This window comes from Lygodium microphyllum, chromosome 27 (genome assembly GCF_053477565.2).
Source record: "Lygodium microphyllum isolate KBCC chromosome 27, Lygodium_microphyllum_v1.1.10, whole genome shotgun sequence".
NCBI classification, from domain to species: domain Eukaryota; kingdom Viridiplantae; phylum Streptophyta; class Polypodiopsida; order Schizaeales; family Lygodiaceae; genus Lygodium; species Lygodium microphyllum.
In genome coordinates, this window is record NC_141161.1 from 79,497,724 (window position 1) to 79,524,920 (window position 27,197).

Here is a 27,197-nt window from a genome sequence, read left to right on the forward strand (position 1 = left end):
TTGTGGGATCTTCATATGATTCAAATGTTGTGGATGTTTTTCAACATAATTGCTTCCAACTCTTTCAACTTACTTTTTATAGCATGGAAGCAAGGATGCTAAAGAACTTCATCAAAAATTTTCTTTGTGGATGTTTCTCAACATAATTGCTTCCAACTCTTTCAACTTACTCTATATGGCATGGAAGCAAGGATGCTGTAGAACTTCATCAAGGACTTTCTTTCTAGCATATGCACCCATTCCAGTGGTTAATTTCTCGAAGTGTTCTACCATGAATTGAAATATTATGAATTTATTTCGTTTATTGAGCACCACATTATTGTATTTCATTCCAAAGTTGACCATTGCCTCTCTTGCTTCCACTTTTGAGAAGTCCAATATTCCCTCTCTCTTTGTTTTTCTACATTGAAGTTCAGCCTCTCTATTCATCAGTGATGGAGAGATCATGGAGGCATTCCATTGTGGTAAGGGATTTGCCTATAGGACCAACAAGATAGATAATTTAATAGATGGTCCCTTTTCTTAGAAACATGAAAGCATCTTATATTGGCTTGCAATAATGCTATTTATGCATATAGGAGGCAGTTGTATACCAAGGAGGATGTAGAAGAGTTGAGAGAGCACATCCCAAGACTGAGAGAGAGAGAGAGAGAGAGAGAGAGAGAGAGAGAGAGAGAGAGAGAGAGAGAGAGAGAGAGAGAGAGAGAGAGAGAGAGAGAGAGAGAGAGAGAGAGAGAGAGAGAGAGAGAGAGAGAGAGAGAGAGAGAGAGAGAGTGTGTGTGTGTGTGTGTGTGTGTGTGTGTGTGTTATGGTGCTTCCATAGCCTTCTCACATATCAAGCTTCCACACATGCACACAGATACCCTTATTATTCATTATCTTCACTTTTATAGGACTACACAATGTATAATGCTTGCCCAACCTTTCACCATTGGCCTTTATCCAAAAAAATAAATAAATATATATTTTTAGTTATTTGAACAAAAAACCTATATTTATTTATTATTCCAAGAAATATACTTGAAAATTTTCAACATTTCACCAAAAGAGAATATCCTTTTATTTTACCTATACTTCTCTCTTGTAAAATATAAACTTTTGGAGTGCAATGGAAAGCTTATATGTTTCTTCCTTCTATTGAAAAAAGAATTATTTGAATGAACAATGTTTGTGCAGATATATCTTTATATGAATAATATTTATATGACTTGTATTAAACTGAATTGTTTGATCAAGACCACATAAAATTTGAAACACAACCAATCATATCATATAAAAATCAATACGATATCTAATTGAAAGTAGAGAATCATATAGTAGAGAGAAAAGAGAAGAAGAAATACATATTATATATGATAGAGTAACAAGGAGTAGTAGATAGCAGTGCATTCAAGCATGGCTCCAATGTGGAGCTTGATCAACTCGACCATCCCTGAGTTATATTCATGTACATGAAAGATCTCAATCACAATCATAATCTCACTCACAATCTCATTCTCATTCATAATCTTATTCTTAGTTTCATAAAAGAATATGATGGGTTATCTCAATCAATTGTCTTCTAAACGAATTCACGTGCCTTGAAATAAACTTTTTATTAAGGACACATTTTCCAAGGAAAGAATGGATGCAATCCTCCAACACTAGCATGCCATTTAACACCTACCAAAAATAACAAAAGAAAGGCAAAATCAACATAGTAATGCTTTTTTTTTCTTCAAGTATTGAATAAAATTTATTTTTTATTTTTGGAGTCTCATGTCTTGAAAATGGTGAGGAATTTGACAAAGCCAATGAAATGACAAAATGTTCTCCTCAATGCCCTCTTCATAATTTGTGGGATGGCTTTTGACCAAATTTCACTCCATTCAACCACAATTTAAATTAAAAACAAGACATGTTTCTATGTATTAGAAAAATTTTACCAAAAATATGCTATTATCAAAAAAATTTCAAACTCTCAAAAAGACCTAATAATAACCTTCTAAATACTTCTAAATACCATTTATATACATTATAAAAAGTTCAATATGGCTTTATTAGGGCATATGACATTCTCCCCTTCTAAAAACCATGTCTTTCCAGTTGGAAAGAAGGGATTCCTTTTTGCAAAATATCTAGATGTACCTAAGATGCACCTTCTATGGGATATGTGTCCCACTTTATTAAGATTTGTACAATATTTCTATTCCTAAGATGCTTGACCCTATGATCTAATACTAACTATGGTATTACTTTTAATGTCCCATTCTCTTGTAGTCTAGGCCTGTCCTACAAAATATGATCAAATGTAGCGACATACTTTTTCTATTAACTTACATGAAAAATAGGATGAGCCTTGACAAGAGATGAGAATTCAAGTTCATATACAAGTAATCAAATCTTCATTAATATTTTGAAGGGTCTTGCAAAATGTGAAGATAATCTTCTATCTTTTCCAAGAAGCAAGTTAGTTTGATGGGGTTAGTTAACTCGCAAGAAAAAACCATGTTGTCTTTATTAAACTCTAATGCTCTCTCATTATTATCATAGTAATCCTTTTATTTGTGTTGTGATTTTTTAATGCGTTGTTTCATTGTCTCAATTCATCCATCTTTTCAAGTATCCGTTTTGAAGTCTCGACTCTATTTAAAGCATTAGAAAAATGAATAGGAGACACATAATTATAGCTTTATGTTGCTTCAAATGGAGCCATTTTAATTTATGTATGTCATAAATTATTATAAGTAAAATTAATTAACAATAAATATTTTAAAAATTAATTCATGTGCATCCTAAATATGTCCTTAAGAACTCAAATCACCCTTTTGCCTCCCCATCAATCAGTGGATGAAATGTCCTCAAGTTCTATTCATATGGCCTTAAATGCATATTGGTAAAAGCTAGATGTAATTGTTAAATCTCCAATAGAAATAATACTTTTTAGTATACCACACAAACAAAATATTTTCTTTACATTAATTTGATCACATTTGTGTCAATATTTTTCATTGGAAAGAAATAAGCCATTTTTGTGTGTTTATCAACTACCACAAAAACTAGTATCATATCCTCCTCTAATAACAAACAACTTTGTGATCAAATCCATAAATATGGATTTCCACTTTTTGTTGGGTATGTCCAATGGTTGCATTTGACCATGCATGCACTTTTTTTCAATTTTGACTTATTGATTATTTATTCTAATATCCTTTTTCATTCATATCCAAAAGAATGAGCTCTTGACTTTGTTATAAGTCTTGGAAAATCTAATATGAGAAAAGAAAGAAAATTTTGATATTCTTTAAGAAATTATTTTCTAAATTTTGAGGTAGCAATGACACCAAAATGATTCAAATAATAAAGATATCCCTTAAAAATGTGAAATTTTTCATTGTACATTTTTCCTAATTGTTATTGGGGAGAATAAGTTCTTAGAATACATTGGATCATTCTATATTTCAAGGCATATATCCCTGAGTAAGTCAATTTGCATAACATATAAACCCTTACATATAGATCTACAACTTAAGGCATCATTATGTTTTCCTTCCTAGGCACATGCTTGAGATCAAAGTTGTATCCACATAACAACTCCAACAATCTCTTTTGTCAATTATTCAAGAATGGTTGAGTGAAGATGTATTTTAGACTTTGGTGATCAATTCTTTGCTCAAATTTCATTTCAAATAGCAAATGTCCCTAATGTTATAGGGCAAATGTCCCAAATGTTCTAGTGCATAAACTACAATAAGTTCTCAGTCATGTATAAAATACTCAAATTCATCCTTCCTAATTTGCATTCCTCATAAGCCATTACTTGCCCATTTTGTGGCAATGTATATCCCAATTGCTCTCCCAATCACTCCCCACTAGTATCACAAGATAAGGCAAAATATTTTTCCACCTCATTAATTTTCAAAGTATAGTTTTCAACCATCCTTTATTCTAATGTTTCTAAGGCTTTCTCAAAGGCATCTATCCAGACAAAAGCTTTCATTTTCTTAGTTAATTCAGTTGGGCTTGCTATTTTAGAGAAGTCTACTAAGCTAACCCTAAGAAGCTCATCATGACTTTCACATACTTACGTAAAAGTCATTCAACAATAGCCAAGTTTACTTTCTTAGGGTCTATATAAATTTCATCCTTGGAGGTAACTCTTCCTAGATAAATAATTGTGTCATCTGTAAAGAAACATTTACTCTATTTTAGCATAGAATTTATGATCCCTCAAAGTTTGAAGAGTTTTCCTTAGATATACCTCCTTAGAATACACAAAAATATCATCCAAGAATGCTGTTGGGAGTAAAGGCGTCTATGCCTAACCACCCGTGTATTCATTATATTGATAGTACCCACATACTTGTACATTACAAGTAGTGGGTGCCCATCATTGTCACTTTATTCATTATTCTTTTAGTGACATTTGAATAAGGGAAGGCCAATCACACATTGTGAGTGTTGGAATTTCCATATATGGTATCTCTCTTTCTTGATCTCTTGCTCCATTTGCCATAGCTCTTGCTTTCTCTTATGTGCTTCCACTCAGGCTCTACCTTTCAACTGGTATCAAAGCCAACCATTCGAGGAGTTTCTTCATCCTTTGCTTTAGCCCAAATTCAAAGCTTCAACTCAAGGTTTCATGGCAGTCATTCTTTCATTTTCTCAAGGTATGCATTGAGTCTTTTCTTCTTCTTTCTTGTTCCAACTTGCTCCATGCTTGTTGACGAGCTTCCCAAGGCTTAGTTGAGCCTTGTTGAGTACTTATTGAGCTAAGAAGCATACATTTTATCCATTTTGAGTGGATAAAGAGTATGTTGTAGAAGATGTGGATAGCTATGGCAGATTAACATCACTATTGTATTTTGGCCATAACTTTTGCATGTGATATTGGCTTTAGGCATTCTATAGCTATGGCAATTTGATAGCATTGTTGTATTTTGACCATAACTTTTACATGTGATAACAACTTTAAGTGTTCTATAGCTAGAAATGAAGAGTGCGATGAGAACTATAAATCTAAGCCGATTATATGTAGTTTTCTATTCTTTGTTTCACACAAAATAGAACTTTGGAAAGCAAATAGTAAATTCCATAATGCATGTCTATTGCTTCAAGAACTCTATTGGGAGTTACATGTGCTACTTTGGATATTTCATAGAGCTTTGGGTTTATACAATTAAGGTTGAGCTTACTTTCACTAAGACCGTGGTAGACTTACTTCATATACATGCTCTCTTGATATGTATTGGATGTCGTTACCCTATAGTGGGTTGATTTGATCACTTACTTTGGACTTGGCACTTATGTCTATCAGTCTGTTGTCAGTGATATTTATATGCTTTTGGGTTATGTTTTGAGCTTTGCTCAATGGGTTATGCATTTGGTAGTTCTCTTCTCTTCAAAATGAGATCTCCTATGTGCATGATATGCCTACTTCATGTCTAGTTACTGATACACTACAGTTGTGATAGTGTTTAGTGATTGGTTGTTCCTATTCTTTCTTTCTTGGGGGCTACTCACCATTGATTGTTGGTATACTATTGTAGTTTATTACAACAGCCTATCATTTTAGTTTTATGCATTCTATTTGAGGGAAGTCACGGATTTGATAGTTACTTGATTACAGTTTGTGGATAGCTCACTGTTTTGGAAATTTCTCTTATTGAGCCCTTGATTTAGCTATGATTTTGTGGCTATTTTGCTATCATTTATAGTAGCCTATTTGTCTTGGATTATGCTTTCATCTCTTGCATTATGGCTAGTGGATCAAAGGAGAGCGCTATCTTTAACATTGAGAAGTTGAATGGCACAAATTCCAACTATTAGAAGACATAAATCTAATGAGTTCTAGTGCCCAAATTGTAGATCAAGCCATTGAGACATGAGGGTGTAAAGCTCGAACACTTTGATACAGAGGATTGGGAGGATGAACTAAATAAGTTATATAAATCTACAATCATTTTGTCACTCTCTAAGAAGGTCTATTAAAATGTTATCTTTGATGGGCAAACCACCTAGGAATTATAGGATAACATTCATAATGTCTGTGATAAGCAAAGTTCTATCTCTCAAATGTATTGGTTGAAGCAACTCATGGACCTTTCTATGAAGAAGGGGAGCTCCACATCCACCCACTTAAATGAGTTCCATTCTATTTTCAGCCACTTTTCTTCGTAGGGGACTAAAGAAAAATCTTTCTCCCTTATTCTTGTTGGTTACATTGCCTAAGTCATGGAACACATTCCATACTACTATGTGTGCAAATATACCTATTGATGGACTAAAATTATAGGATACAAAGGGTGCGCTCTTGAATGAAGAGGTTAACAAAAAGAATGTAGATGCTTATTACACCTCCCATACTTTGACAATCAAAGGCAATAGTGGTAGAAGTGGTAATGACTACCATGGTAGAGACTCTCAGAAGTCTTGTTCTCAATCACATGGATAGTCTTGCAATAAGTCCCATGGCCATAAGTCCACACTGACTTGTCACTATTGTGGGAAGCAGGATCATATTCGGCCATAGTGCCATTAAATGCATGATGATAAGCGTAAAGAAAAGGGAAAGGATAAAGTGCAGAAATAGAATGATGATCATAGCATTGTCCTTAACAAGTCCAATGTTAAGATTGAAAAGATTAATGTTGTGCAAACTAATTTTGATGATGACTATATACTTGCAGCTTCTTCTCTTGATGTTTCACACTTAACTAATGCTTCATCTACCTATGCTCAAAGGCTGCTTGATTCAAGGACTTCATTTCATGTCACCCCTCATCAAGAGTGGTTCTAGTTGTATTTCAATATGACAAGATATATTAGATTGGATAATGACTTGGCATTGGATATCATTTGGTATTGGAGATGTCTAGGTGTAGTTTTCGTCAAGTAGTCTGTTTACTTTGCATGATGCATGCTATGTTCTAGCTTTGACTAAAAGCCTGCTTTCAATTTGATAGTTGGATGATGCAAGTTATGCTATCTATTTTAGTGATCTATCATGGAAGCTTACCCATGGGAATCTTGTCCTGGCATGAGGTGCTAAGTATGGCACTCTTTACCCTTACTTGTATCTGGGTCTATCAACCATGTTTGGTAATCGTGGGCTGGATTACCACATGTATCATTCTACAATCATAACCTTGGTCACATGTCATTCAAGGGTATAAAAATGCTTATCCATTTGTCGTATCTTCTGCCCCTTGATTATAAGTGTTTTGATTCTTATGATCATTGTCTTTATGATTCTTGATTCAAAAGTACATAACATAATGCAATAAGATACCTCTCAAGTAGAGGACCTTATCACCAAATCACGATCAAAATTTTTGAGAGAGATCTTTTGAAAAAGAAATTATTGATAAGGATAAAAAATTGTGTGAGGAGAAGCTCACTCAAGCACTAAGTGCAAATTAGATACAATATAAAGAAAAGTGGCCTACTAAGTCAAACAGTACATAACTTACTATAGTAATTGGTCGGAGCTATAATTGTGCTAGTTCTAAGTATATGTAACTAACCAAATGTAATAAAAGTGATGAGTCACTGACCATGTAAGGCTCATGATGACCACCAAATGCTAGTGCATATTGACTCATCTAGAGTTTAACTTTGATTGCATAGCTACCATCCAATGTTTGTTTTGTAAAGCATCATGTAGAGAAACAAGTTCTTCATTGCATGTGGTATCTGGAAGTGCTTGTGCAACCAAGTTACCCTATGCATGGCGAGTGGATTATCTTGTTCTACTCGAAAGAGAAACGGACTATTTGCTATCTTGTTATGTATCTAGCAACCATCTAGGACTATTTTAGCTTCCCAAATAGCAACGCTCTCATCACTCACTTCATAATAAGCAATGTCTTGATCAATGGATTGAAACAATGTGGAGCAATAGACAACCTTGCCTAATTGAGTGCTTCGACACAAACGATTTTGATAATTATTATTAACATAGAGACTCTTGCTTTAGGCATTATTAAGTGCATTTATAATCAAATTTCAAGGCATTAAAGTTCCTATAATTCCTAGATAATGTGCTATATATGTACCTCTTTTATAGAAACTAAATCTTAAGTTGGCTATTATGTCTAGTTTTTTTTTAAAAGGGGTTGGTAAACTTGACTAGGTCCCTTGTTGTTATGATGATAGTTTTTCATATGGGTGGATTTGTATCTCGATATTTATAAATAAATTTCAAGGCATTAAGTTTGCTTTATTGTACATATATTCCTTAAGAACTAGACCTTAAGCTTGCTATTATGCTTACTTTTTTGAAACTAAAGGGATGGCTAAACTTTACTAGCTCCCTTGTTGTTGCAATGATAGTTCCATATGGGTGGATTTGTATGATTTTAACCCCTTTGCATAATATTAGGGGCAAGAATGGTTCAAGAAAAGATATTGCACAATGAAGCTTATCTTAGCCTAGTGTGATTACTTAGCTTAATTTGTATTCCTTCAAATACCAAACATGACTCTTAATTCTACTAGATCTGGAAAGCAATACAAACGGTTCTCTTTGCTTATAAGTATATGCATTTTTTATAAAAATAATGTATGTGGTTAGCAACACTTAAGCATGGGATTAATATTTATGTGGCTAGAAACACTCGAGATTGAGATTAATATTTAAGTATGAACACTCACTTGTTGTGTAAAGGAGGATAGCTTATGCATTTAGATGTGTTCTCACTAAAATACATTGTCGAATGTACTAACTAAATTATGATTTAGGTTGCTAAAGAAGTTTTTATAATACATATATAAGATGTAAACTAGTTTGTTGATGTATTTTTGTAAGTGAAGAATTTTAGGTCATATTGTCCTCCATTTGGATTCGTCCTAAAAGAGAGTAAATTTTAGTTGCTAGATATCCTTTGGGTTAGTCTTTCTAGCATGTTAGTAGATGCAACAAGATAACAACCCAATCCCATGACAATACATGCAATATGCATAAGCATGGATGGATGGTCCATACCATATGTTCTTACATGCATACAAGTAATAGCTAGAGTTGTTTACTTTTCCTGTAAATACTTATTTTATAATGTAATTTATATCAACCAAGAAAAATATTTACATATCCTCACTAGTGTGGGGGATGTTCCATAGCTAAACTAGTTATTCTTCCCTAGACCTCTAGCAACTGCTTTGAAAGACTTGTCCCATGGACTATTATTGATGGAATCCATATTTGTTGTATACTTATGTTTATGACATTTTGGTTTGTATACTTTCTTAAAGTACAAGTTATACTTGTGTTTTCTGTCAGGGGTAAAGGTGCATGTGTGCCGCGCCGCCCGTGTATTACTTCATTAACGGTATCCACACTTGCACACTATAGGCGACAAGCGCCCATCATCACTATCACTTCATTCTTTACTCTTTCAGTGACATTTGAATAAAGGGAAGGCCAGTCACACATTTTGACTATTGGAGTTTCCACATATTGAGTCTCTCTATCTCTCGCTCTCTTGCTCCATTTGCCATAGCTCACACTTCTCTTGCTTTCACTTACTTGTGCTTCCACTTAGGCTTCTCCCTTCAACTAATATCAAAGCCTTCTTCTCTGTAACCTTGAGCTCAATTTGACGTTGCTTCAACTCTTCTCATTCGAGTTACCTATAGTAGGTTTCACCATTGGCGACCATAGCTCCACCTCTTAAGGTTCATATTGAGCTCTCATTACATTAGGACTTCTGAGGACCTATTAGGGCTATCTCAAGGCATTCATGAGCCTACATTGAGCTTATTTCAGGCAGTATTCAGCTCAGTGTTCAAGGCTAGAAATACAAATACGTTTTTTCAATTGTGGCCATTTTCAAGCACTTGTGCTTGCTCAACCACTCCCCGGCATTGGAAAAGGCTTTGGGATTGTTTACCACTCCTCCTCGAATTGACCATTAACATTGAGCATTGTTTTTGAGCCATTAAGCTTCAGTTATTAACTATGCAAATAGGACAACATGCTGTCATAAAATAGGGACATCCATATTTTCAATGTTTGGAGCTCGTATATGCTTTTCGAGATGCCCGTATACCTATCTTTTGTTGCCGAATAGTTGGGGGGTCATATGTCATTGGTTTGAGGTGTTATTGGACTAATTTGAGCACTGTTTTAGCTCATTTTTCTCATGAATATCACTGATGTCATAATATGACTAAATCCTGTTTATATGGAAAATGTCGTTCTCTTGGCTTATGTGATGCTCTCGAGATGCCCATTTGATGTTGGACACTTAGGGAATGTTTGGCCAATGTATTGGAATGCTTTTGAACTGGTTTGAGCCCATATTTAGCTTATTTTTACCATCATGTTTACTGCTGTAATAAGCAAGAATTAAGGTTATCTTATCAGTGAAAGCATATGCCTATTACTTGTTGATGCTTCTCAACTACTTAGAATGATACGTTGATGTCTATGGTTGATGCCACATGCTTGGTGAAAGGGATACAGGAGACGCGGGAGAGAAGAGCACACACAATGTAGGTGATGTCAACAATGTTATGATAGACTTATTGCACTTTCATATATATATGAATAAAGAATATGGCTAGTCACTGTACACGGGCAGGCCCAAGGGCCTTTTACCCCAACAACCTCCCCCTAAAAGGGCAATGGGCCAGGGAGTGAAAAAACAAAACAAAACAAAACAAACAAGGTGAGGAATCATGACATCTCACCCAATGCCCAATCGGAAAGTGAGTTGTGTAATAAGTGTCGGGAATCTCCCCCCACACACACACACACACACTCTCTCTCTCTCTCTCTCTTCGTCGTAGCTTGTATTCGTCTTGCTCATGCTTCTAGTCAAGCTTCACCCTTCACCTTACACAAACAAGTTGAATTAGCATACATGGTTCTACTTGGTGGTATTCTCCTTGCCTTTCTTGTGGTAATGGTTTTTTAGGTCAATGACTAATGTTAGTGGCCTCACAGCATCCCAATCGTGACATCTCAAGGCTACATTACAATCTCATAGAGTTCACTTGATATGCACAAGTTCTTGATTATTTTAATTGCAAGACAATGAACTCCCTTTGTGTTGATGATGTGACCTGAGTGAGCCTTTCTTGAAGGCCCTCAAATATCACAAGAAAATCCACTTGTTTCCAAGCTATGAGTGCTCCAAGATTGAATCAAAGTTATGAACTCCTATCTATGCCACCAGGGTACTTTTGCCGGCAGGTCCTATATTGTAGACTCCTTTCTAGTGTGTGGTCTTATCACCTTATGTGTATCATATGCAAAACCCTAGCACTGCAAGTGAAAGGATATGTTTGTCATGTCTCATGCTCTTTAATGGGGTGCATGCATCCTACTAGATCTCTAATTGTAAGGTGGTTCTTTAGTTGGGATACTACTTGCAATTGTTGTTAGATTGGTAGCTCTTGGATGGCACAAGTTGTTTTAACCATCAGGGTCTTAGATAAGCATTTGGGATTCACCAACTATTCTTAAGCAGTCGCAATTCTCTATTCTTATTATTGGAGAGCTGCTTTCATAACATCTTATGGAACCCCCAAGATAGTCATGTGTGAGTGATTACTCAGTTGTGCTTAGGGATCGATGCCTTCAGCTAATGTTGTCTAGTGCATAAGGAAGAGTGAGAGCCTACTTGCATATGTAGTCCAATGTATGTTGCGTAGGTGGTGTAGTTGATTAGTGTAGTGTAAAGCTGTTATTGTGCAATGCCCTAGGTGACTATGCTTGCATGTACTAGGGTGTGTGCTAGTTGCCTCATTAGATGTGAAAAAGGATTTTACGATGGGTGATGACAAGAGTCAAGTGTGGTGTAGAGACATAGAGATTGTATGACAAAGCTCAAGTTCACACTATGGATGCCCCTCCCCTATTCTAGGCTTAGCATCATAATTGTTGATGAGAGGCACAATACTAAGAGGATCTTGAAGATTTAGGTGCAGCGAGCTCAAGGTTTTGACTTTTCCAAGCCTCAAGCATTGTTAGATGCCACTTCTTATTGACTCATCATGAGGTTCAAGGATTCTCACTCTAGTGGTGTGTGATTGGATTGACTAATGCATGTGATGCGTCTTAATGTTGCATGTCCTACCTAGTGCATCTAATGTGTAAGCATTGTCACAAGCATGTGATTAGCATGCATGCATGCAATGTGGCTTGTTGTGCTGTGATGTAACCTAGCACAGGGATCTAATATTTATTATGTGTAGGACATAGTTGCCTAGTGAGTGTGTTATGTAACCTAGCTTGTGCTCACATTAGATAACTTCGGGTGCATGAGCTATGGCGTGTGTGATGGAACTATGGTCATAGTGCATGTGCTTTGCAATTTATCATGGAGCCCTATGCGCCTCCTAAGGATGTTTGAGATTTTAAGTGTAAGTATGGTTCGTGATTGCAAAATTCATGTGTTGGGTGAGGACATGACTAAATGCTAGCACTCTAATGTACAATTATTGCAAGCAACCACTGTGACATTTTGTACTTCAACTCGTGTTATTGTCATAGAGTGGCACCTCACTAGTTCTTAGTAAGCTCTTGCTTTCAAAATTTTATCATCCCACCATTGTCTCACACCCTCATCACACAAGTAATTCCTATCAACTCAACAATGGGTCCTGCAATGTGCGTACACATCTAGGCCTCTTTAGGTGATCAACTGCTATGCTAGTGATGATGTGATGGCATCATGATAATATGTGGCAAGCATTGGTCCCATCCAAGATAGCTGGTGGTCTTGTGCAAGCCATGTTGACATGTGCACCTTGCACATGCAAGGAGGCTGTGTGTCAGCTGTGGTGCCGAGTGACAACTTCTTGAATAATCTGAGTGGTTCATTTGAGTGGATTGCTAGTCCTGTCCAAGCTAATTGGTGGTGGCTTTGAGGCAGGAAGATCGTTTGCAGCATGGCTATGAGCTGGATGGCTATACCTCCATCTTGACAACCTGCATTCCTAAGTCAAGAGCTTAAGTAAAATTGATTGCACTCATTGATGTGACTAAAGAGCTTGTCTATATATGAGTCCGTCACTAGCATGGCAATCGGTGTGTGTTGGGACCCCCAACTATCCAAAGAGAAAGTTAGCTAAGGGCCAAGATTATGGCGACTTACTACAATGAGGGTGGTGGTAGGCAAAGTCCAGAGTTCTGTGGCTGTTGTGTGAGGCTATGGATATATATATAGATTTTGATGGGTTCAGCCCGTACCAGGTAACTTTGGGTCCCACGGACTAAAAAGGCCCCTAAAATGAGGTTTGGTCTCTTCTCGACTCCCTAGGTTTCGAACCCTGCACCGTGTCGGTTTGAGGTATGCGCTCAAAACTATGCGCATGCGTGAGAGGATGATGACATGCCTGCATCATGTAAATTGACTATTCAAATAAATATAAAAGATTAAGCGACCGGCAAGTCACCGGGAGAGAACCGACACGTCCGCAAGAATCTGGGGCCATACTGATATTTATTTATCTTGGTGCGTTGTGTGAGAGGGTGGTAGCCTATTCGGCTGATCGTAAGGCCGTTTTAAAAATGAACATAACCGTTGTTCTTCTGTATTTTCCTGCAAGTGTGGCTGCCTTTGGCTATGTGGTTGGTTGTGGCTCAGGCCTTGAAACGGTCGAGGCCCGATTCCTTGGTGGCCTTGAAATGGCCGAGGCTACCAGCGAAATGGGTGGTGGGGGGAAAATCAGGCGTGTGATGGAATGAGAGAAGGAGAGGGTCATGTGAGATGGCGATCGCAAGCTGTCCAAAATGGCCGAATCATTAGTTGTGCCCTCCCTGCCTTCCTCCAAATCATCAGAATTGCATGCTCCAAATTTGTAAGCCTTGTCAATGTCAATTGAATTGCGCGGCTCTCAACTCAAGCCTTCACTACTAGGCTTATGGAAAAAGAGCTTTGTCTCTTCAACCGTTTGCGGGCCTTTGGAAGCCTGATTTGGTCATTCACGATCGAAAGCAAGCCAACCTCGTGACCTATTTGGACAAGGACAAACAAGAAAGGAAAAGCACATTTGATGGACTGATTTAATTAAGCCTTAGCAAGCATAGCGACCGAATAACGAGATATTGGCCTTATTGGCCTTGCAACGCCTATATGGCGGCGCCTTCGTCCGAATTGCCATTGCCACACCATGTTCATCCAAGTTAATAGGCACTCTTCGTCCAGATTATAGGCCTCTCGTCTCATTCGTGATGATGGATACATATGCCCATGGAAATAATGTCGTCTCATCTTGGACTCAAAGCCTATTGAGGTAAAGAGGCCTTATGGCTAATGCTCTTACGCGTGATCGATAGAGTGAGAAAGAGACGAAACAACATATTTTAACTCTTCTAGAAATTGGAATCCGAGTATCAATCACAAAGCCAACCAAGTATGATTCAATTAGTGCTCACGAAGCTCATGCCTCTATACATATAAATAGGTCGCGATCCACATCTTTCGCCTCCTTTTCTCTCCTTCTTGATGCTTCCAAGTGTGGCCTCTTCTCACATGTCTCTTCCGATTCTCTGCAAGCCCCAACTAATCTCCATGCTAGTCTACCTCACACTTGATTCAAAGACACTCCTAATCTATTTCAAGGTACGTACTCCTATTCCATACATGTATTCATGTATTGCTTTTTACAGTTGTTTCTATTCTTATACATGATGAAGAGAATGTATGCCATCATGGGTGATTCTGTTGTGTCTTGACAATGGAACCAAAATGTTAAGATTTTACAACCTCAACCTCAAGACTTGAAAGAACGCTTATCATTTCAAGCACTTGATTCAATATGGCAACAACTACCTCTCACATAGCCTATACATCCTTTGAACTCATCAATCTATCCATTCTTCTTCCAAACCATACAAAAGCAAGAACGAACAAATCAACAAGGATGTAGTGAACTTATCACCTTACCTTCTCCTCAATGTCGCAAAGCAAATGCTCGATGGTGGCTCCACGATCTGTGCAATGGTACTGGATCTACAATCTCTACTTTACACTTCCCAATCTGATATAGAAGCACTCGATCCATGAGAGCAAATGCAAAGAAGAAGAAAGACAACCTAATCCCTCCTCCAATTTGTCTCTCACCCAAGAAGGAAAAGACAAGAAGAGTGCACACAAAGAAGGAGCTTTACCTCTTAAGTTCCTCACTCTTATACTCTTAGTCTCCCTCACTCTCAAAATGGAGCATAAGTAGATAGAATAGAAGCAAGAAGAAGAAGCATGTTCTCAAGTTTGTAAGAATGAGCTCATCAATTCACTTTTCGGTTTTTATACGTGGGGTTTGGAGTATTGGATGCTTGTCTCCCCTATTTGGCTCTTGGCCGATCTTTTCCAATTTATGAATACATATTAGATTACACTAATTGTCAAAAAGTGAATGAAAGCTAGTGCACGAGTCCTTAATAAGCTTACCAACCATTCTAACATGCAAAAAACATTACAACTTGCGCATGCGCTACGCTTGGCTTTCAACATGATATTACAATTAATTGTATGATTGCGGGCTTTGATAAAAAATTAAATGCCCTATGCCTTTCACTTGATTTGTACTTCTCTTTACTTTTTTTTTCCTTTGCATTTCTTTGTTGAATTACTTTGCTATCCTATTGCCTATCCTACAGTTAAGAATGCCCAAGAGATTGCAGAGAAGTATATACTAAGAGGGGAGGAGAAGAGGATGATGGAAATGGTGATGAGGGATAAGGAGGAGGACTAGCCATCGCCTACTAAGATAGGCCCCACCAAAGTTTGGTTCGTCATGGGCAACTTCAAGGGTATACTAACCTACAAGATGAAAAGCAAAAGGGGTTTCTAGCGGAAGGGATGTAGATAGCTATTAAAACTCAAAGCAAATGAAAGGTAGCTTCTCACATTCTAATTCCATGGCTTGAAAAAGGAGGTTGGCCAAGAGCTTGAAAGGCACACCTAGTAGACATATGAATTTGTTACTGTGGAAAGTGATTGCTGGAAAGCTACCAACAAAAGACCAAAATTGGAAATTTGAGAAACATTAACCCCTTCTATACTTTGAGTTGCACACAATGGGAGTCAACAAAACATTTGCTCTGGACTTCCAAAAGGTCAGCGTAGAAGAAACAAAGGGAGTGGTTCAAAGTGCCAAATCTAAATGAGATGTTGAAGATGTGGATGGTCTTATTTGGAGATGCAAGCAAAATGGATGAGGAGTCCTGAAGCTCTGGAATGTAGTCAATGTAGTGATATTCAAACGTGTGTGGTCTAATAGGAACAAAGTAGTAATTGGGAAGGAAAGCATAATTGCAAGTAGTGATGTCTATAAGATGGTTAGGGGTGCTAGTTTGGCCATCTTTAGGGTCGTGAAAGGGAGAAGACATTTATTTAAAGTAGCCTACAAGAGCTTGGCCAGATGTAGTTGAATTTTGTTAACATTTGAAGGCCATGACTACAATTGTATATATCTCAATTTTCCTTTTATGTTTAGTATATATCACATTACATCATAAAAAAAAGTTCTAGACTCTCCCTTTATAGATGACATATGTTTGTTAATAAAAGCAAGGCTTGATGAGGATTCCCCCTCCCCCCCCCCCCCCCCCCCCCCCCCCACACACACACACACACACACACACACACACAACATGGTTTGCCATTGAAGAACCCTAAACCATCAAAATAAACCCCATACTTGAGAGGGATAAAATCCAACGTATACCCAAAATGGTGTGCCCTCCAAGTAGGCCACCATTTTTAAAAAATCAACAATTAAATTTTCAATGTGTCATCACTATTTTTACCTTAACACTTCAAGTAAATTCCAAGCTTTAAGAAGAAAGTCAAAGAAAGTAGCATCACAATGAAAAGAAAAAAGCTTGAGTAGAGTTAAAAGAAAAAGAATGTCTTTGTACTTTGTATTGAGAGAGAGTTACCATATTATATATGATTCACACTCAATTCAAGTAATCATTGAGTGTGAACTATCAAGCATTTGAGTAACATCATTACACGAAGCATCGATCGTGTTTCGCAAATGACCTTACATACATTTTAACTTTAATGATACACTTCGGCATTTAAGGGCTATTATTATAGCTTCGGTTTGTGCACATGCATGTGCACACATGTAGACACATAGAGAGAGAGAGAGTGTGTGTGTGTAAAAGTTTAAAATAGGGGCTGTTTATTGAATTTGACTTGTGCAAAGACTGAGATCGGGAGAGACTTCATGCAATGCAATTTGTAAGGTAGTTACAAACGTGAGGCTTTGTATCTTCATTAACCCCCCTTTAAAACACACACACACACACAAACACAAAGATGAACATATGACAATGGGGTAGCTTTTTGACTTACACAAACTACTCGCATGTGGTCATAACCTTATACAAGTTTGTGCAAGCACCGCTTAAGTTAGTGACCTAGGTAGGCATGGCCCAGCTCTTGGGCTACAATCACCTCCATCGCGGGGTGCTTATCAATGGAGTTTCTTTTTCTTCTTTCGGAAAAACAAGTGTCGAGATTATAATAGCTCACGTTTTTCGCGGACAGTCGATGGAACTTGGGAGTAAGTGCAACTGGGAGTAGATAAATCGGTATTCTGGCTGGAAATGGTCAGAATCTCTCTCTCTCTCTCTCTCTCGCGCTCGTCACGACTCACAACCGAGGTCGTGGCTTCTAACTTTTAAGCTAGACTCTCACAGCGGAGGAATCAGTACATAGCTATTCAAATAGGGCACGAAACTTCTTGCCTCACTCCGGCACAGAGATGTTGTTGCATCAGCTAGCTCTTCAAGCTCGTAAGTTTTCTAACTCAGACAGATGTTATATTTCCACACGATCACAGGTCTAAATAGTTACATCTATTGCCTCCTTAGCTGAGAAAGCTTCAACCGGGACCATGATCCTCCCTGCTTTTCTGTGATATCGCAATGGTTGTCTCAGCAGTCTGCTGGTGTCTGGTCGGCCTTTTGTTCCAATCTCCACAATTCTCTGCTGGCATGTCAAATGCAGAAGGTACGCTTCTGAATTTCCAAAATCCTGTCTCTGTGGTAGGCTGAGCAAGGAGAATTGTGAGGTTGAATTGGCGAGGTTGTCAATGAGATGGTTGAAAGTATTTGAGTTTGAGTCTAAAAGGCTGCGTTGCTCTCTCGGACATTATTTGGAGGGATTTTGCAATCATTAAAGTGGGCGTGAGTGGGTGTGCCTTATCTTAGAAAAGGAGAGTTTGAGAAAAATCTTAATGAGCCAGGGCTCTCTACGAATCAAGTAGTTACACAGGTGACTTGTGATTTCTTCAGCCTTCACTGTACTCTTTGACAAGATCAAGAACTAGGTCTGGCCACTACACTGGAGTGCTGTGCCTGATGTCAGACGATGCAGTCTGTTTATTGCCGATTTCCCGGCTCCATTACAGCCACCACGAATTTTGTTACAACCACAGTATTCAAAAGAATCGCTGAACATTGAACCAAGAATTTGAAAAAGTGTGTTTCTGCAGGATCGACCAGTGTGTCACTCCCTTGCGGTTGTATCAATCAAAGTACGATCGCAGGAGCACACGAGCTCCAAGTATGGCATTAAGCATCCGCATCACTTCCACTCTCAGCCCCAAGGTAACAGAGGGTAGAGGTGTCGGCTGCAGAGAACTATATTCCTGAGGAAACAACTTGCGGTTGATCCTCGAGGGTGAATCAAAGAAGATCGACACACGTGGAACGAAAAACAATGCTTTTCTAGTAACACACCTACCTGCAAACCCTAATAAACAGCAGTCAACGTGCTTGTAGATCGAGCCGCCCATGACACAACCAGCCTCTCCCTCCCCTTGTCTAGACAAAACTTCGGAGCCCTCGCACATGAGCTTTTGAAGCGCTTCCTCCCTTCCTTCCTACGGTGGTTTCAGAGATGAACGACCTTTTTGTGAGGGGAGACCAAATGTTGATCGACACGTAGAGACCTTCATCATGCTCGAAAACACAGAATTTCCCCATGGGTTTGGGCTGGAAAATTGGACATTCCTTCGACACGTCAACAAATGCTCAACATGGTGAGCTCTAAAGCCTCCATGTGGGCGGGCTATCCGAAACAAGCAAAAACGGGTCAGGGTCTGTGGTTTCCATTGACCTACCTCTTTCCTTCAAAACGAAAGTTTCGTAAAACAATATTTTTACACTTGGGGTTTCTAAAGAGTTTAACCCTACCTTGTAAGTTATTAAAAATTAACTCACATTTTTGGTTACTAGACAGCTACTCACATATTCAAAGGTCACTACACATCTTTGCACCTACAAGCAAGCCTATCACTTCACTTCACCTTCATCCCGCATACACACATGTGGATTTGATGCATAGCAATTGGAATCTCCACTATCTCTATTTGATTCACTAGATGGCACATACACGTGCATCACCATGAGGTTCCAAGAATAGAAGAGTGTTCATATGTCGATTCCAGTGCACTCTCCTTGTGCAACATTGTCCCCTTTGGCTAACTAAATGTCAATAATCAAAAGCAACATGGTTGTGGTACATCCAACCAGCTCTTTAGACTAAAGAAAATAATCACAAATGTAAAATAGCCTTTTTAGTATATATTAAAAGTATAAATTAATAAATGACTTGTCACATGCACATTATGTAGACTTGCCACATGAATGCATCGAGTTGTTACTTTGAGTGGCCTTGAGTCACCTTTAAAAAAAAAAAAAAAAAACTCAAATAAAATTAAGAAAGCGTACACAAAAAAACCTAATTTTCGTTCATGCATGTGAAAGTAGACTCGATGATGACTCTATGGGGATTATGCTTTGCCATGCTTTTAGCCAGCTTTCTTTCATGGCTCCACATGGAAGCCTATTGGTATGTCACATCATAGCACATGACATTCCATACTCTATGTTGTACTCTAAAGTGTTCACAAATGTCGTAAGCAGCACAGATGCTTGGGTATTGCCAGCAGATTATAAAGCGTTTCCTTTTGGTTTGCAACGAGACACAACTGGTGTGGAGAGGAGCATGCAGCATCCCATAGTAAGCTGAACAGGGCTTGCGGAGTGCATCACTTGGGGACCTTTCCTTGGTAGTCTTTTTAGCTCTGGTTGAGGTCATTGTGCATAATTTTTGGAGTTCCGTCGTCCGTACCCTCAGAGGATGCCATGACCAGTTGAAAGGAGAGCCATTAGCAAGATTTTAGACTTCTCGTCCTTTGCAGCTGGGGGAATCCTGGCTATTCTTCGAGCTGCGGAGATGACATCCTTACAAAAAAAAACCAAAGATTACCTAAATATCCCCTCAGACTACCTTGAGATGCTTTGTATGTGATATAATTCCGGTAGTCCATTTAGCTCTAGTCCTGCTGCTAAGCCTTTTTTAGTCTTGATTTCTTTGAGTATATAATTAGTCCATTTAGCTCTAGTCTTGCTGCTAAGCCTTTTTTAGTCTTGATTTCTTTGAGTATATACAAAGACTTTCCTGCTTTTACCCTCTAGTGAACAACTCAAGAAGGTTTCGATCCTGAAATTCACATCTCTTCATCACCTAGTTCACTAAAACTAGGCCAAATGTAGCAGCATTCTAAATTTTGTGGGAGGTCTTACAACTAACTACGAGGAGCCTTGGGTCCCTGACTTTCTTTTGCATAAACAACTATGCAGGCAATGCACTAATTGAAGTTAAAAATCTGCTCAATAATGGCAACAATGCATTGCCTTCTTGGAATCAAGATCTTGTGAGCCCGTGCAGCAGCTGGAGTGGGGTGGTCTGCACAGATAACCATGTTACATCAGTGTAAGATGCAAACTCTCACTAATATCTTTCCAAGTGATTGTTTGGGTTGGATTTCATATAATATGTGCTGGATCTTAGAGAACATATCTTGCATGTTTGTTTCACAGGAATCTTGCTGGTCTTGGTTTGTCTGGAGTTCTTTCTGGAGCAATTGCTAATCTCACCAAACTACAGACACTGTAGGTTCATCAATTCATATTAACCGGGCTTTTTTAAAGCATGCTACAGACACTGTAGGTTCATCAATTCATATAAGGGAGCTTTTTTAAAGCATGCTATGGAGAACAATGTTGCAAAAAGGATTTACTAATGGTACTATACATTAGATTAGTAGGAAGGCTCAGGTGCTGATAACAAGATTTCTGATTGTGAACTTTGAATAACAAAGATTGCTATAGGAGAAAACATTAGAACAGTGTTGGGGAAAGCTATAATTGGAAGGAGTCCAAAATCACGAGTTGATATGTGCAGCATGTTTTAAATAGGATTTTAAGAATCACTCAGTCCCCGATATCAGTAGATGAAACACGTTCAATGGTACATTTGGGAGGTTGGGTGTAATCCTATTGCTTGGTATGCTACACTATATCACATGCCTAATTTATCTATGCTACTAGTAGCTTGGTCTTCTGCACTTGATTGAATTTTATTCTAGGTCCTGTAGTGAGGACATAAAAGGCATAATAGTCGCAGTCTATACTAAAGTGAGAGCATTTGAAGATTGATATCAAGTTGCGGTTATCCCTAACTGTTTTAGAGGTAATGCTTAAATGAAGACCTCTGATGTGTGGGTAAGGGACAAATGTGTGTATAGTTGTGTGATGAGAAGGTGAGAGCTGCTGTGGAACGACAGACTGCCTACTACGTGCTGGTTCTTCTTTTCTACTGCCTGCTGATGTGCTGGAGTGTGCTAGTGTGTGTGTGTGTGTGTGTGTGTGTGCGCCTTTCTGCGAACATGTGCCAAGGAGAAGTCAAAATTGAAGAAGCTTTTACTGGGCATTCATACCTCCCATCTTGATTTTAAAGCGAATGTAAGATTCACAGTCCTAATGCACAACTCAATCAAAAGATAATAGAGCCTTAAAAAGGTGGAAGAGATCATCAAATCTTTATTACACTAGCCGAGCTTGACTATGCTCTTTGATTGTTAGGTACCTTGTATAAGGGCCTATTTATGAGAGGATTTCTCATGATGCTTCAACAGTTAGCACTCTTACTTCTGCTATGCAGAATGTTGAGCTTTGGCATGCTCGCTATGGTCACATGAGTTTTGGCAGTCTTATGACTCTTCAGAGGTGTTTAGATGGTTGATGCTTTGCCTATTTCGGTTACTCCACTGCCCCATATTGTGAGGGTTGCTTTCTTGGAAAAATGCACAGGTTTGCCTTTAAGAAGGATGGTGCAATGCGTGCTTCTGAAATTGCACCTTATACACTCTTATGTGTGTGGTCATATGCGGATGAGAGCAGTAGGTGGTCATTTGTATTTTGTTACGTTTATCGGTGACTACTCCAAATACATTTGGATGTATGATTCGAAGGCAAAAATAAATGTATTTATGCACTTCAAACACTTGGTTGCAAAATTGGAAGTAGAAACGGGTTTAAAGGTGCAGACCCTATGCACAGATAGAGGGGGGGAGTATATGTTGTCATAATATGCAATGGTGCACAGAGAGAGTAGGGTTTGTGAGGAGAAACACATTGTGTGTACGACAAACACTAAGACAGAAGAGAAACTTAGAAACACAAGAAGATGGTGATGATAGGCTGAATTATTCTATGAGAGGAAAAGTTGGTATAGCGGGGCTGAAGCTGAGAAGATGACTGTACTGTCCTGTTTGAATTAGGCGGTAGCACTTGTGGGGAATTTGCACAATAAAGGGAGTGAAACACAGTCCTCTAGGTGGTGGGCTATTGAAGTAATCATTGAAAGGCGAAGGATAGCTATTGAGGGAGAGAAACACAGTCTGTAGATGCTGAGACAGGCTGCGAAGTGCAGCAGTAGAACATTGTAGTAAAATGCAGCAGTAGAATGCAGTAGTAGGACGCCATAGTAAAACACAACAATAGGGTTGAATGGAAGGTGAAAGGTGGCCACGAACAGCAATGTCCTCTAATAGGGGTGTGAGCAGCAGTGGCAAGGAGAGAGAAGAATGTCGGAATGATGGGAGAAGAGGGGTGAAGAATGATTGAAGTGGTGTGTAAGAATGAATGAAGTGACTGCATATTTATAGGCATAAGTTGTCTAGGGTGGCGCACTACTAAGTGGGTGCCCACTGAAAAAGTGACCAAAATGTGGACAGCAACCCTTTTTGGGGGCTGTTAGTGCGAAATCGTAAATGAAATGTGTAGATTGAAGAAGTGGTTTCTCAACATATGTCTCATGCATTTGAGACATTTTTGCTTGAGCATGGCATTACACATCAAGCCACTGTGAGGATGACACCTCAATAGAATGGAATGGTTGAAGGAAAGAATGCACACTTATGGAGATGACTAGATGTATACTTGAGAGGAAAGGGCTGCCACATAAGTTTTGGCTAGAGGGTCTTCAATGCTCTAATCTTCTCTTAAATTTTGCACTAACAAAGGCACTAAAGACCATCACACCTTTTGAGACTAGGCATGGAAAGAAACCAAAGGTTGATTATTTTCGAGTGTTTGGATGTATAGCTTATGTACATGTGCCGAAGGAGCTTCATGGCAAGCTTGATGACAAGGCCATACAATGCATTTTATCGGTTGTATGATCCACGCCCAAAGAAAGTGTTTGTCAGTAGAGATGTAATCTTTGCTGAAAATGCAGCCTTTTCACATGATCAGTTTGAAATGCCATTCACCTTTGACTTCGGTGATATTTTTGAAGGCCTCTCACCACTTTCTTTGGGGTCCAAGCTTGCTATGAATGGCCGGACAGACTCACTACAACAAGTTGTTGTTGCACCACATGCTCCCGAATAGGAGGTTCTTGATGATGCTTTGCCTTCTTTAGTGGAACATGTAGTACAACAAGAAAGGGTTGTATAAATGCAGCAAAAACAGTCCCAAGATAGCTGTTATGAACTCTTTAGGAGAGTAAAAATGGTGCTCCCTTGCCTCAACACACTAGAAGAGCTGCTAGATATGCAATACATCATGCAAGGGGGGCTCATTTGGTTGATCTTTCAGATGATTTTTGTGATGAATATGCATTTATGAGCTCATTGTTAATGATCATGAGCCAAGCAAGATGTACATTGGATGCAGGCCATGCAAGAAGAATTGGATTCTATTGCCACCAAGAATACTTGGGATCTTGTTGAGGAGCCTTGGAATCTTGTTGAGTTGCCTTTTGGCAAGAAAGCCATTGGAACCAAATGGGTCTATAAATTGAAGCGCAAGGTTGATAGTAGTATAGACAGGTACAAGGCAAATTTGGTAGCCAAAGGCTATGCATAGAAGAAGGACAATTGATTATGAGGAGGCATTTGTTTATCATGGGGATGTGAAATTTTGAGATGCTTTAATCTTGCTTGTAACATTTGATTAAGTTACTAATCAAATGTGCAAGGTTGTTAAACATTTGTTGCATATGGCAGTTATTTCATGGTAACAGGCCAAGGACCATGTGGATGCAGTGGGTGTCAAAGGAAAAAGTTATGACAAGCTATGGCAACTAAGCTTTGGTGGTCAGTTTGGTGTTGACCCTAGGATAGTTGTTTGGCCAATACGTATCAGTGGTGACACTAGGGACTAGCATTAATGATGAATAGAGAGGTTGGGCGTATTTAATTTTGGGTAGGGTTAGAAGGGTTAAAATTAATTTTCAAAATTAATTAATTTTGAAAATTAATTTAATGGCTTGATAATACTGAAAATTGGGTTTAGAAGGCTGCCACTTGGCATAAGTACCCATGCAAATTGAGAAAACGTTTATGGGGTGTGGTTTGAGCCATGTAGTTTAGTTTTCAGCTTGTGTGTGAGAGAGAAGGTGTTGCTGATCAGAATCAAGCTTGTTTTTTGCCATTGGAGGCCATTGGAGGTAGGAGACAACAGCTAGGAGGCTAGGAGCTGAAGGCGACAACATTTGTAGCATCAGGAGCTGCTGGTGACGGCATTTATTGTAGGTGACAATAGGTTTGGGCTCAAGGTAGCAGTCGACTACATTCAATGCAGTTTGGTACAGGCAATAGTTAGAATTCAGCCATTTCCTGCGTGGCAATTAGGAAATTCTCTCTCCTTTGGCATCTTCTTATCTTCTCCAGCCCATTCTTAGATTATCTTAGCAAATCTCAACCATTTGAAGGAGATTACAGCTAGATCTAGTGGACAACAAGAGAAAATTCTGCAACTGTAAACCCTAAATTTTTGTAGAAATTAGGGTTTAGTAGCAGCCTCTTGGGAGCCGTGCCATGAGTCAAAGGTATCGTACATTGAAATCAGCACCTAAGATTCATAGAATTGTCAAGGATTTTAGATGCGAGCCCATCCATTGTGAATTTAGGGGAGCATTTGGCCAATTGGGGCTCCATTAGAACAAGTCCTAGGTGAAATTCAAAGGGCAAATCATCCAAGTTGTTTTGCTGATTGTTTGGTATAGCAAAGAGCTTTTGGACTAGCCAAGGAGATTGTGAAATATTGGCTTGTAATCAATCCACCAACGATTGAAGTTAAAGAGATACTGAAAGAGGCACCAGTTTTGGGGCCAACAAGGGTCCATTATCGAAGATTATTAAGGTAAAGTGTGCATTTCAATTTATGCTTATTTAATTACTGTAATTAAGTGCTTAAATCACATAGTACCATCCTATCCAAGAAGGAAGGCCGGTTTCATGGTTTGATTGCCTGGATACTACTCAATCCTTGGATTTCGTGGGCCAAAGGCACTTGATTGCAAGCCAAAGCTTTGTGCTAGTGCTGATTTTGGTGCTCTGTTGAGTAATTACAGTAAGATGTCTTCATACAGTGAGATGGAATCAAGCAATGATAATGCTGCTCAGTATTATGGACATTCACATGGGGAAGAAGAAAGTGCAATGCCTTATCTTGGACAAGGCTTACATGATGGACATCATACTGAAAATGTTGATGTTGGATAAGATGCAGGCCTTCAAGGCAAAATGAGGTTGATAACCATCAAGAAGAGGAGGAATTTGATGACCCGTCCAGGAATCGGATGAGGACAACACTGAATCTCTTTGTTGAATTAGCAAAGGATCCTCAGTTTGTTTGATTTTTGAATGCTTCAAAGAAGGACAGCAAGGGCAAGGAAAAGAAGTCATCTTCTAAACCTTCGGGACAGCAAAGGGTACCAAAGATAGTGCCAAATTCTTCTCTTGAGTTCCCAAAGAAGCCAATGAAGCAAAATAGTTGGTACTTGCAGTGCAAGGTGCAAATGCAAGGTTATCATGGAAGTGCCAATCCAATGGATTTTTGGCAGCTAGGCATGCATACAATGATGGGACAGCTAGGGTACTTTGGTGGTAGCATGATTTTTCATGCAATGGTTAGATGAGAATCACAGACAGGAATGCATGGCACAACTCCCTATGGTAGGTAGCAGCCAATGCATGGCGTGTAAGGCCCAAACATAGAGAATTGATGGTTACAAATAAATGCTTTATTTGTGAACATGAGGGTCATATAGAAAAGGACCGTCACAATAGAAAACAAGTTGGAAAATCAGAAAATCAGGGAGATCGTAAGGAAAAGAAGCATGCAATATTAGTGGGATTGGTGCCCGGTATTGTTAGTGATCAACCCAATGAATCCATTGAGTTATGCAAAGCATGGGGCAAAATCAAGGATTGGCATGCATTGATATTCTTTGATAATGGTACATGAGCTAACTTCATTTTTGTAGATATAGCAACTTATCTAGGCATCAGAGAGGATGAGATGGAACCCATGGGGAAAGTTGGCATGGCAAGTAAAGGTCACGCAAAGCCAATCACACCACTCATTGAAAAGCTTCTGTTGCACTTTCAGGGATATATGGATAGTGAAGAGTTTTTTATTACTCCACTTGAGGATTGTGATGTGCTGCTTGGTATGCCATGGCGTCACTGTATGCATGCCGTGATTGATTCATGTGCAAAAGAGATCACTATTTAGCATAAAGGAAAGACTCTTACACTTGGATATAAAGTTGAAAGGGGAATCTGTCTCTGTTATATTTGTAGCTGCGATTTTCAAAGTAACGATCATCTTTTAATGTGCTTGGTGTTTACGAAGGATAAAAATGATAGTGAAGATAGGGATGATAGTGAGAATGTTGGGGATATATCTTAAGTTAGAGAAATATCGCATGTCAATTCTGAAAATGTATGCTAATTGCTTTTCTTAGTCACTTCTAGAGCAGTTATTGCTTGAACAGCTTGAAGAACATGTTATAGATCTTATCCTTGGAAACAATCCACTTAACAAGCCACCTTACAAAGTTAGTGCAGCCTAGTAGGAGGAGATTATGAGTTAGGTGAATGAGTTG

The 27,197-nt window shown here is 38.7% G+C and overlaps 1 protein-coding gene across 4 annotated transcripts in view; it reads left to right on the forward strand.

The window, feature by feature from the left end:
- The first annotated feature begins 17,463 nt into the window (after positions 1-17,463).
- LOC148012511 (LRR receptor kinase SERK2-like) overlaps positions 17,464-27,197 on the forward strand; it is a 129,985-nt gene continuing 120,251 nt past the window's right edge. Inside the window, exons 1-4 of one of the 4 annotated variants that reach the window (XM_087668774.1) lie at positions 17,464-17,740; positions 17,889-17,957; positions 20,597-20,729; positions 20,837-20,908. In XM_087668774.1, the coding sequence (XP_087524900.1) occupies positions 17,710-17,740; positions 17,889-17,957; positions 20,597-20,729; positions 20,837-20,908 (305 nt within the window). In that variant the 5' untranslated portion in view covers positions 17,464-17,709. Of the gene's footprint in view, positions 17,741-17,818; positions 17,958-20,596; positions 20,730-20,836; positions 20,963-27,197 lie in introns of those variants that run through there. The other 3 variants (XM_087668772.1, XM_087668773.1, XM_087668775.1) reach the window with 3 other exon arrangements.